Consider the following 12,550-nt stretch of genomic DNA (forward strand, 5'->3'; position numbering starts at 1 on the left):
AACACCTACCTTCTTAGGTATCTCCTCGTTCCGAATCTTATCTTTTATTGTATTTCCACACATCCATCTAAGCATCCGCATCTTAGCTACACTCATTTTTTGAATATGATGTCTCTTGGCAGCCCAACATTCCGTACCATATAGTAAAGCGGGTCTAATAGTCATCCTATAAAACTTTCCCTTCAACCGCAATGGCATTCTACGATCGCACAACACTCCAGTTGCACTTTTCCATTTCATCCACCCAACCTTTATCCTATGATTTACATCTCCATCAATTTCTCCATACTTTTGAATGATGGATCCCAAATATTTGAAATAATCATTCACCGGTATTTCTTGCTCACCAAGCTTCACTACACTCCCATCACTACTTCGTTGCTTACTAAACTGACATTCCATATATTCAGTCTTACTCTTACTCAACTTAAAACCTCTAGCTTCCAATGTTTGTCTCCATAATTCTAACTTAGCATTAACCCCAGCTCTAGACTCATCAATCAAAACAATATCATCAGCAAACAACATACACCACGGTACATTTTCTTGAATTGATCTCGTAAGCTCATCCATCACTATCGCAAATAGGAAAGGGCTTAAAGCAGATCCTTGATGTAACCCAACCGTTATCGAAAAATTGGTTGTCACCCCTCCACAAGTGCAGACATTGGTTACTACTCCTTCATACATATCTTTAATTATACTAATGTACTTGAGAGAAACACCTTTCTTCATCATTGTCCACCAGAGAAGTTAATAAGCTATATAAAACTTAAAAAAATAATGATAAAGATAGTTTGAAAAAAGAATCATATTAAAAAAGAGAAAAAATAAAGATAGTTTTGAAAAAGAAATCATATTTCATGCAGGAAGCCAGGAAGGGAGAAAGCATACCACACGTGTATGTTTCATAGCATGATCTTTGGTCTCTTTTCTATATAGTAACTATAAAAAATTAGACCACCAAGGAATTGGTCCACTATTGGCTCAAGACATCACTCCCTTTTTTATACTTTAAAATTACCAACCAACAAAATTTCAAAGCTTTGAGAAGAGTAACAAGGAATCTTTTGTGATTGATAGTTTTATTTTTTCTTTTGGACATCCCAGAAAAAATAGCTTCTCACTTTCATCGATGTAAAACAAGGGTTGCAAATGGGTCGGATCCAGAAAGAAGAACTTGAAAAAATTGGCTGTCTTGGATCCGAACCGACCAGGGTCCCCAATGTATTTTGTGATCTGAAACTCGACCGTTTGCATCCCTATGTAAAACTCCAAGATAGGGATCAGGTCAAAGGAACCTCTCACGGTAATTCACTAGAGGTTCCTTGAATGCCATCCATCTATGTGATGAATGGCAACCCAGACACCATATCTGGATAGTTTACTTCTTAGATGGCTCCTACAAATTTTCAGAGGCATTCATGTTCTAGATGAATGGCATCTAAAGCACAAAAATTGAACAACTGAAAAACAAGAAAAAATGGTGGTGTTTTGATTTCTGTTCATCTCACGCATGAACGTCATCCAAGGCACCTCTAACTATATTATGGTCATAAGTGCCTTTGACCTGATAGAGTCTCTATAATCCCAGGTTATTGTTGTCAGTATCGGTATCGGCATCGCCCTGAATTGTTTGGATACATGTTAAAACCATTAAAAAATATTAAAAAATTAATTTAAATATTTTTTTTTGTATTTATTAAAAATAGCCGATTGAAGTTAGTATCATATTGATTTTATGATGATATGATATATATCAGACTATACATGCCGATATTGACAACCACTACAAGGATGAGGGTCAATAGTGGCGACTCATTAACGGCAACACAAAAACTCACCGCTATTGGTGGAGCTGAATTGCCGCAATAACAATGACTTTATATATCACCCTTATAGATGTATCTATAACGATGACTTTATATATCACCGTTAAAGATATGTGTCTAATGGTGATTAATAAATGTCACCGTTATAGATTGTCTTTAATGGTGACATATGTGATCGTTAAATCTTGTTGTTAAAACACTTTTGATGACAATATTTAACAGATATTAAATGTCATAATTATTGATCAATAATGATGACATTACGACATCGCCGTTATAGGATTTTACTCTATAATCACAACCTTGTATGTCGCCATTATAAATGTGTAATTAATGGCGACATGTGCAACCACTAAATATATATACAAAGATTAGGGTCAATAGCGGCGATGCTTTAACGATGACATTTATGTCGCTGTTATAGATTACACTATAACGACGACATAAATGTCACCATTATTGAATCTATAATTAGGGCACAACAGACCCTTCTAAATTTCTCTCTCTGGCCTCCCTCCTCCCTGCTCGGCTAATGCTGTCGAACTCTGCCCCCCCTCTCGAAGGTCTCTCTCTCTCTCTCTTCTTGCTCCTCCTTCTCTTCTCTTTATTCTTCTTCTCCTCCCCTCGTTGTCTCCTCTGTCGAACCCAGCCTGGGTTGGGTTCGGTCCTGTCGAGGACTGGTAAAACCATAAGTTGTGCATTACTATATAAGTCTACCTATCTTTGACACATCAATGTTGGTGACTTGGCAAAAGAAAAAATCTATATGATGGATGAGATGAAAAATTCGAATGCCATGTCATTAACGAAGATGTGGTAAGAACTTCTCTTGTAGGTCCTCAAGTTCATCATAGTTGCTTTTTGGTTTTACATTACATTAAAATCATTTCTTTGTGAGTTAACTAGAAATCGTTTGATTTTAGAATATAAAAAATTTATAAGTTTATTTTACATCTTCGCTTTTTTACCTATAGTTACTATATATCTTGATGCCCCTTTCCCTAGTCTTTGTCGTGTACCATATTAGTTACATGAGTTTTGTTTTATTTTTAAATTTCTTTGTCTATTGAAATAGTTTGTTGAGAATGCAAGGAGATATAAATAATATCTATTTTTATGTCAAGACAAGGTTCTTATTAAATGTTTTAGATAGAAGTTAATGATACATATGTTAGAGATTTTACCAACAATTTAGAAGGAGACTGCAGTTCATAAAGATAAAAAGCTAGTCATCTAAATGGTGTTGTTCTTTTTGTTGTCTGCAATTAAGGTTGTTGTTCTTCCCAATTGAGAGTTTCTTTTAGTGAAGTTTAATGTATTTCAATATCAACTGATCTTTTATTCTACTATATTTATCCCTTGATGATCTTTTCTTTGAGTTCCTTATTAGTGGCCTTGGATGAGAAAACATATGTTCGCCATGTCACCCTGACATAAATCACAAACATATATGATTTTTTTTTAGTGATTGCAGAGAAAAGAGAAAAACAACAATTTGGTGATTAGTACATTATTGTATGACTCAATGCTATATGTTTGACTTTTTTTCATTAATAAGATTCCATTAGTTAAATCATTATGCTTTCCAACCAGCCTATTTAAAGGCATTATTGGATAACAAACATAAATGAAAATACAAAAAATGAAAAAGTGAATGACATGTTTTTAGTGATTTTGTGTGCACATACCACTTAGTTATAATTATGTTTAAAGTCATTTATGTATACACACTACTTAATTGTAGATATCTAGGGCTGTTATGATTGCCTATATTGATTGAATTAAAAAATGTGCACACACCACTCAGTTATGGATATCTAAGGTTGTTGCGTGCTTTGCTTATGAGTTTAAATGTGATTTGCTATGTAGGTTAAGCAAATGCGATACTTAACGCTAAGTATCCAAATAATGAGGCAAAAAGCCTAAGCACATTATAAAATACAATGCTAATAAAAATGAGCAAAAGGCCCTGGGTAAGTACTAAATTTTGAAAGGAATAAGAAGATCCTGTAAGTGCAGGATAGATTGTTTCATTACAAGAAAAATGCATATTAGCGACAGACGCTATCCGTCGCTAAATATGTTAGCGACGACTTTTGTGATGGATAACGTTCGTCGCATAACCCTAGTTGTTAAACTGTTGCAGAATTTATCTGTCGCCAATCCGTCGCTAAGTAGTGACAGATTGGCGACAAATCATGTCTATCGTTAATCCGTCGCTAAATAGAGACTGATTTGGTTATAAGACGGAATTTAATCCGTCACTACTATTTAGCGAGGAATACATATCCGTCGCTAATTTGGCGATGAACATTAGCGACAGATTTAATTTCATCGCAAACCAATGACTGCTTGAAATTGGCGACGGAGTAGCGATTGATATTATCTATCGCTAAGTTTTAAAAAAAAAATTATTTTTTTTTTGAAATTTTCTGAAACTTGAGAAAAATTTCTCGTTATACAAATTATATAACTTGCTTATAAAAAACACATATGCAGGTGGAATAAATGTAACACAAGTTCTAAGTTAGGCAAACTTTAACAACCAAATACAATTCTTGCCAAGTTATAATTAGTTACAAGTATGTCAAATAAATTAAATAAATGAATCTAATACTCGTCAAGATTCAGGGCATCATCCTCTTCATTTTGTCGATCAACGCCTCCCTCCATGCCTACATAAGCTTCTCTACGCTGATCATCTCCAGCATCCTACAAGAGAAAAAAGATGTTAGTATTTATAAACAAAATATAATGAAATAAATTATATGCAATGCACCTAATTTAATGCAACAAAGTAAATGGCTGAATGACACATAGAATAACAATAAACTGAAGGACATTAACAAAATTCAAATATGTGTTCTAAGACTGGAAAAAAATGTATAGTGACTCAATCATGCATATATGTGTTTTAAGTTTGTCAAAGAATTTCACAGTGATTCATTCATGCATATATAGTTTATAAGGTTGTCAAATAAATGTGTTATGTATCACAATCATGCATATATGTGTTGCAAGACAGTAAAAAAACTTCCATAGTGATGAAATCATGCTTATATGTGTTCTAAGGCAGTCAAAAAACTTTATATGTGATTCAATCATGCCTATCATGTTTTAAAGCAGTCAAAAAATTTTATAGTTATTCAATCATGCATATATGTGTTATAAAGCATTAAAAAACTTTCATATATACTAATATCAGCCTCATATGTGTTATAAGGCATTAAAAAACTTTCATATATGCTAATATTAGGCTCATATGTGTTCTAAGGTTGTCATAGTGATGAAAGCATCTTGTATGTTTTCTAAGGTTGTCAAAAAACTTTTATAGTGATTAAATCATGTATATATGTGTTATAAGACACTAAGAAAAATTTATAGTGATGAATTCATGCATCCATGTCAAACCCAACCCATTGACACTTGTAATGTCCCGTCAACTTGGTGAGGCTTTTACATCACTTTTTTTTTTTTGTTTAAGTCACGAGGATGGCCAAGATCCTGCCTAACCAATTATATATGACATCATTTCAAACACATGAGGAGGCGTGTGGGCATAATATTATTATGACAAAACCTTCCGCCGCTAAGCCGTCGCTAACTAGCGACGGATGGTGCAACAGAAGCTATTCCGCCGCTATTTTCGTAAATATTACGGATTTTAGCGACGAATTTGTTTCTCTTGTTAATCCGTCACTAGGTAGAGATGGAATAATTCCGTCGCAAACATCCGTCACTAATTTCCTATTTTCTTGTAGTGCCTTGCCACAATCATTTTTTGTTGTTGCAGAAAACACATTTTAGTGGCGGTCCTTGACCCTAAATGTCATATTTCTGCTGAGACCTTTAGGAGCTGTCTAGAACAGGTGCTAAAAGGTCTTTGTGTGTGACGATTGTGTGCCTCTTGTTTGTCTGACCGTTTTAAATGGTCCACTGTTACTCCATTTTGTGTCTCTGATCAATCAAATGAATGATCAAAATCTACAAGCGATGATGTTCTTTATGTAACGATCGAGTTTTCATCAATCAGAGTTTACATATTGGATTTTTATCATTTATTTGGTGAGCAACGTGTTTTGGATTATGAATTTTTGATGTTTAGATGTAATTTTGAAAACGTTAAAAGTCAATGGCTCACAATACTTTGTATTATAGAGTTTTAAATGCATTGTGAGCCGTAGATTTTTCATATTTCTAAAAACATGTCTATGTGTCATAAAGTCTTCGTGTAATGCATATTTTTTACTAAATAAATTATAAAGAACAAATATATGAAGTCCGATCAATGATATGCTCAAGTATTGAAGAAGGGGAGTCATTAGATGGTAGGTGGTTGTAGATTTTGGACCCTTCTTTGGTTGGACCGCTCTCTCTCTCTCTCTCTCTCTCTCTATATATATATATATATATATATATATATATATATATATATAGAGAGAGAGAGAGAGAGAGAGAGAGAAACTATAAACATCGTTATGAAAAGGGTCAACAAACATTGAACCCGGCGGCAATCTGCCTGGTTAGAGAGAGAGAGAGCTATGATATGAAATAATGATAAACATATTCTTTGGTTCGGTGGATAGAATAACCAAAATTAAGCAACATGCAACATTTTACGTGCGCTTATCATAGTTTATTTACTCTTATATCCATTTAAATTATCAGCATAAAACTAAAGTTCCTTTTAATATGGACTAAAATCACGGACTGCATTTCACGCTAATAAGCGTGCAGGACAGTAATAGTCCAAAAAAAGAAGTTTTGTTGGAGCCAAACATTAGCACAGTGCACATTCATGATTCAACAATCAAACATGATCCAAGAGCCTTCCATGCTGACACATTACACCTTTTTTTTTTTAGCTAAATCAAGGGAAAACCCGGTTTGCATTAAGGTCCGATGCAAAACAAATGCTGAATCTCCTAATGTACAAATATTTGTGCAATAAAAAAAAAAACTTTGCCTTCCTGTTTGGGGACAACTGTGAATTATCACCTCATTGACCATAGTTTAAAACCCACATGGAACATCCATTGCCGAAAAGGTTTAAGTTGAGTTGAGATCAAAGGAGCGGTTAAGTGCCATGGGTATGTGACACTAGCCAATCACATGACAGTATTGCATGGGGTCCACATCTACATAGTGCAGGCCCCACATGAAATGTTGTCATGTGATTGCCTGTATCAAATGGCCATGGCACTTGGCCGCTCTTTTGATCCTCTGCTCGTCGAAGTTGGGTGTACCTAATGGGAAGAGGAGACCACAATACCAACCAGAGACCTGCCAATGTATGGCCAACCCAGACATACATGTATCTCAAAATCCGGGGATTACAAATCCGAATTTGCGATCTAAGCAAAAGCTAAAATGTCATCATTCGGTGCCAAAAATTGCAGATAAGGACATCCCTAATGGGGGCAACCTGGTTTGTCACTTGACATGGGACAACTACAGTTCAAAACCCGCCGCACGCATCTCTTACCAACAAGGTCAAGGTTGGGTGATAGGTGCCTGAAAATTACAGCTGGGCCTTGGTTCATCGACTTTGGGTCATATCATTGGGTGCACCTGGTGGGCAGAGAGGACCGCAATGGTCTTTATCAATCAGAGGCCTACCAATATACGGTCCGCGATATGGGATTTTCCCCTTCGCCGTACTGGAAAAACAAATCCAAATTTGCGATCTAAGCGAAAAACTAAAATGACAACATTCAGCACTAGATATTGGAGATAAGCACATCTTAAACTAATTAAGTTACTACATTTTTCAGTATTACATAATCCTCATGCTAAGCATACATGCTTACATGGGCATTTGATAATCTAACTCAGTAGATGAAACAAAATGACAAGAAAAAACAGAGCACTTGCACATGCATACATACCCAAACATCACTAGCCCATAAAAAACACTCCCATATCTAATTACAATATCCATCTTGGGCACCAAGGAAAGGACACCCACATAGAGAAAAGCTCATTATATGATAAGAATCAAACCAGGTCATCTGCTCTATGGGTAGGCACAGTTCCAGCCTCAACATCATGATCAACCTCTTCTCTATGGGTAGTCACAATTTCAACCTCAACATCATGAGCCTCTGCCACTTTATTATCAACAGGATGAACCTCTGAGCTTCCTCCATTAAGGGTGCTTAGTTTCACAATGTTTACAACTTGTTCAGGCAGCTTCTGGTCTGTTGTAGTGATGGTTTCTACCTTTTTGTTCTTGTAAATTGCATATAAGATGATCTGGGCGATTGAAAGGGTGAAACCCAGCACGTTTGGAAGCTGATTGTACACAAAAGGAAAAACAAGATATCAAAAGAGAGCGCTCGATGCATATGAGCTAGCAGTGTAACAAATATTGGCGATATTTTGAAAATATATGCGATATTTTAGTCACGATTTAAAACACCTAAAGTAACATGATATTATCATTTTATAAGAAAATATCACCGTATTTATGCTTTGTATCCACACAATATCATTGAAATATTGGTTATTTTTATTTTTTGAACATTATCTCGCACAAAATCTGGCTTGACACTGACCAAGAAGGGAGAAACAAAAAAAAGAAGTGGGCCCAAACCCAATAAACCACATTTCATAAACTCCTATCTGCAATAGGTTTTCTCAAACATGACAGATGAAAAAAAACAGCTTTTATGTCATCAAACAACCGCTAAATTTGTTTTTTTTCGTCCAGAGCATATAGTTATGACCGCCACTAATGCTCTAGATTCCAGCAAATCAGTCCAACCCTTGTTGGGTGATAAACCCATCCACTGTTATGGGCTTATATATATATGAGTTCGGTTTTATAGTTGTACAAGGAAGACTTATTGGGATTACCAATCCTTGGGATACAGGCCTTCCTAACGTGAGTTAATTAAAATTCCTTTTATGTAAGGCACCATGCATGTACTTTAACAAAATTTAGGATGATGATTGAGAAACCCAAAGTTTTCTTCTTGCCCCTTTGCTTTTTTTAGTAAAAAAATGATCAATGCACTTGTTAGTGCTGCAAAGAATGTGTGAACTTGTTAACCTTCACATCATGCACGCAGTATACATATTTATGAATTAAATATTCAAAGGTGGGGAAGGGTCTATGGCGAAAACACTTTGTTTACTACCTGAATATTTTGTTATATATATTTATATAATGCAAACGGGTCGGATTTGGTTCAGATGTAGCCATTACTGAATTTGACCTAATCAGATCCAGCCTAATTGGTTTTGAATGGAAAAAGGGAAGTATCGAGTCTGGGTCTGAATATACAGCTTACAATACCTAAATTGGAGATACTTTTCCGTATAGTCAGATTTGGATTGGGAATCAGTAGTAAAATCATATACTGAATCTGAATCGTAACCGAATAGAAATCTGACTAAGCAGATTTAGGTTTGGTCAGATATTAGGCCCAAAACCCAACCGCAGACATCCTTACCTTTTTTCAGGCAGAAATTGTTGCTGGTCCAAAGGTTCGTACAAGTGAAGTTGGTTGCTCTATTTAGGTTAGTTGAAAAGACCCAAATTTTGACTCAAGGCTCCATGTCCAGGACAGCTCAACTTGGCTTAAGTGAAGATTCAAGAGAGTTAGGCATGGACCAACTTGGTCAAATCAATCAGCAAATAGCTAGATGGTTTAATTGTCCCAATCAAATTGACTATTTCCCAATTTTACCAACAAAAAATAGTCCGACCCAAGTCAATAAACATGTTTTTTTTCTTCTGAAAAATACATCAAGAGCAAATTCTTTAGAATCATAGATCCATTTGGTAGTGACATACTCATGAATGTCACTAAGTTGAAAGGATGCCACAGGTTTGAATCCCATGAGTATTCATTTCATCATGACACAAGGCTAGCTGAAGCTGGGTGTACTCGCTCAACGACAAGAGAGATTTTTATACCAATGAGCTTGCGAGTGAGTGAGGTGGTATTTTCTCATTTTCCAAAAAAAAAAAAACTTCTGAGGGTGAAAAGATATAGCTTGGATTTTATAACCTTTTATGTCCTTGACTAAAGAAGGGCAAAAAACAGTAGTTTAGGGCATTACCGCAACAAAGAGATCTCTGATGAGCAAGCCATAAGAGAACCACATGACAGCACTTATGGTGAGGAATAAGGACAAGTAAAAAGGCATAAACTCCACGCTCTTAGTGCGTATCACCTGCCTCTGCAATAAAAAAAAGGGCATTTGCTTCATGAGTTAAAAGGATACTTCAGAAATCAATCAGGCGATTGAGGGAAGATCAAGTGCAATGTAACTGCACCTGATCACCGTTCATTTTTTAAGATACAGCTGTCAGCTGTAGGGCTCAAGCAATGATTGAGGGTGATCAAGGTGCAGCAGTACACTAAAAGTGTGCACTTACATTGCACCTGATCCTCCCTCCATATGATCAAACTCAATTTGATATGCCGTTCCAAATTAGACAGTGTCACTGATTGGACCGAGTACCTTTGCCAGATGAACAGTCCCATCACAGGATCTGCTTCATCTCGTCTGCCAATATCTGGAATTGCTTCCACGCGAAATACCTATACTAGCAGATACCATTCTCACTGATAAATTGCTTACTTTTAAGCTTGTTTTTGACAAAAAATGTCAAACCTTTTGACCGGCACCGTTCGTGTCAAATTAGCAACAAGTAGGGTGGCATCAGATGCAACACCTGGTGCAACCTAAGTTTCAGGCTGATGGAACCATCGATTCCCAGCAAATACATATCTTATTGAACACACACACATATATATATTCTGATAACGTGCACGCACCATGCACACACAAAAAACAAATGCAAGTTACCATTTTGTCGGCTTGTAAGAAATTTGGAGAAAGACGAGCCTAACTAAGATAAGTACCTTTATCACATATGAACAAAATCACATACAACAACGTTCTGTTGATTTCATTGCATCATGATTCATAAGCCACTCCCGGCTCAACAATGCCTCTCTCTCTCTCTCTCTCTCTCTCTCTCTCTCTCTCTCTCTCTCTCTCTCTCCCTCTCTCTCTCTCTATATATATATATATATATCAAGTTTTTTTCTCATAAGAAAGCCAAAAATGAAAAAGGTCGCTTTCTATGTATTCAAAGAAAAGAATACCATGATGAACAAAGGAGCTGCGGAGACGCTGACAGCGAAGGTAGAGCAAATCCATCCCAAGATCTTTAAACGCTTGTCACCTTTGGACAAGAAGAAAGTAGGAAGGAGAATGACGCAGAAGACCCCCACGTTCAGCAACAGCAACAACCTCACTGCCTTCACCTGAAAAGTACTCACATAACCAAGGACCACAATGAGAGGTACTTCATCAACCCCCCCCCCCCCTCTCTCTCTCTCTTGCGTTGGGTTACTTGGTACAGTGATGCAGAAAGTGTTAAAAGAAGGGGTGACCCCTTCATCCCAGGTTCAACTCCCATTGAGTGTGCACTGTGCGGGTGCCTTTAAGGGGTCGGCTCTATAAGTGCTTCCCTATCGGTGACCCCCCACCTGGGGTTTACCTCGCAGGGGCTGGCCCATTAAGTGACCATCACTGAGGACCGGGTCTGGACCTGCGCCCCTGAGGTAAAACCCCAAGTGAGGACACGACCACCCTGCCTTACGTGCGCCATCCACGATAAAGCTGCGGAAACACCTGCACACTGAAGGGTGCGATCCAGCGCCTTCATCTTAATTAACGCTTAGTGCTATGATATTTATGTTCTCGTGATGATGATGATGTTAAGTACCTTAGCCTTCTTTGGTGCATATAAGATAAACATGATGATGTATATGGACTCAATGACGCATCCCACCGTGTTGATTGTGATGAGAAGAAATGCGTTGGCCTTGAGAATGGCATAGTAAATCCACAACATGGCACTAAAGAGAGCCACCACGTAAGGGACTTCTTGAAACCCAGCAGTGGATTTCTTCTTGAAGATCCTGTAAAACGTTGGCCTGCATGCAAAATTCACAGCATTTCTAGTCACCCTCATTCAGCTCAAACTTCCCCACCAAAAATTAATAAAAAAAGAAAAAACAATCAGAATGGTTAGCTTACACTGGGGCAAGATACACCATGAATGATATTATGTTTCCTGATTTGTAACATTTGAGAAGGAAAAAAAAACCCATTAGTAAAATGCAACATGGGGTTTTAAAATTTAAACACAGAAATATATAAAAGAAAAGGCAAAAAATGAACAAAAATGGAAAAGGTAGATGAGAGCATCATTATTCTACCTAGGAGGCCAAAAGTGAAGGACAAGGGATGTGCAATGGCCATGGCTGAAACTCTCAAAAGTTATGAACCCCAAAATACCCTAGTGCTTGTTAGGGTAAAAGTAGTGCAGAGAAGCACTCTCTAAGGTTTATACTACAAATCCCTTTGGTGTGAGGGCTTTGGTGTGGCTCATGCTTTGTATTTATAGGCATGATTAGGTGACTGTGGTGAGAGGTGACGTGTTTTGAAGTTTTTTTTTTTTTTGGCTCTTTTTCTTTTCTTTGTGAAAACCTAATATGGCTTTCAGGAGAGTGATTTTGGCATTGGCTCACACCAAATTCCTGTTTCATGCAAACGGGAAACCCCAAAAGGTCCTCAGATGCATTTAATTGTTAGGGGTGCGATTCTGTTTGGTTTGGTTGTGGCCTTGTAAGATTTACTGAATTTGATTTAAATAGGTATTACCTAATCAGATTCATGATCAGATCAAG

At 36.9% G+C, this 12,550-nt stretch overlaps 1 protein-coding gene across 1 annotated transcript; it reads right to left on the reverse strand.

Moving 5' to 3' along the window:
* Window positions 1–7,829: 7,829 nt before the first annotated feature.
* Window positions 7,830–12,125, reverse strand: LOC149833469 (bidirectional sugar transporter SWEET14-like). The gene is made up of 6 exons (XM_090013443.1): window positions 12,080–12,125; window positions 11,898–11,934; window positions 11,584–11,794; window positions 10,958–11,119; window positions 9,903–10,022; window positions 7,830–8,126 (listed from the first exon to the last, which is right to left on the reverse strand). Exons 1-6 carry the CDS (start codon window positions 12,120–12,122, stop codon window positions 7,830–7,832), a joined length of 870 nt encoding a protein of 289 aa, XP_089869569.1. The 5' UTR covers window positions 12,123–12,125.
* Window positions 12,126–12,550: the final 425 nt, after the last annotated feature.

The sequence above is a fragment of the Nuphar pumila genome, chromosome 7 (genome assembly GCF_984573655.1).
Source record: "Nuphar pumila chromosome 7, dmNupPumi1.hap1.1, whole genome shotgun sequence".
Classification (NCBI taxonomy): Eukaryota; Viridiplantae; Streptophyta; class Magnoliopsida; order Nymphaeales; family Nymphaeaceae; genus Nuphar; species Nuphar pumila.

Coding starts and splice junctions, on each gene's coding strand:
- LOC149833469 (XM_090013443.1), bottom strand. CDS start 12,122: ATGGCCATTGCACATCCCTTGTCCTTCACTTTTGGCCTCCTAG. Junction 11,795..11,897: donor ATGGTGTATCTTGCCCCAGT/GTAAGCTAACCA, acceptor TTTTGCATGCAG/GCCAACGTTTTACAGGATCT. Junction 10,023..10,957: donor CAGCTCCTTTGTTCATCATG/GTATTCTTTTCT, acceptor TTTTTATTGCAG/AGGCAGGTGATACGCACTAA.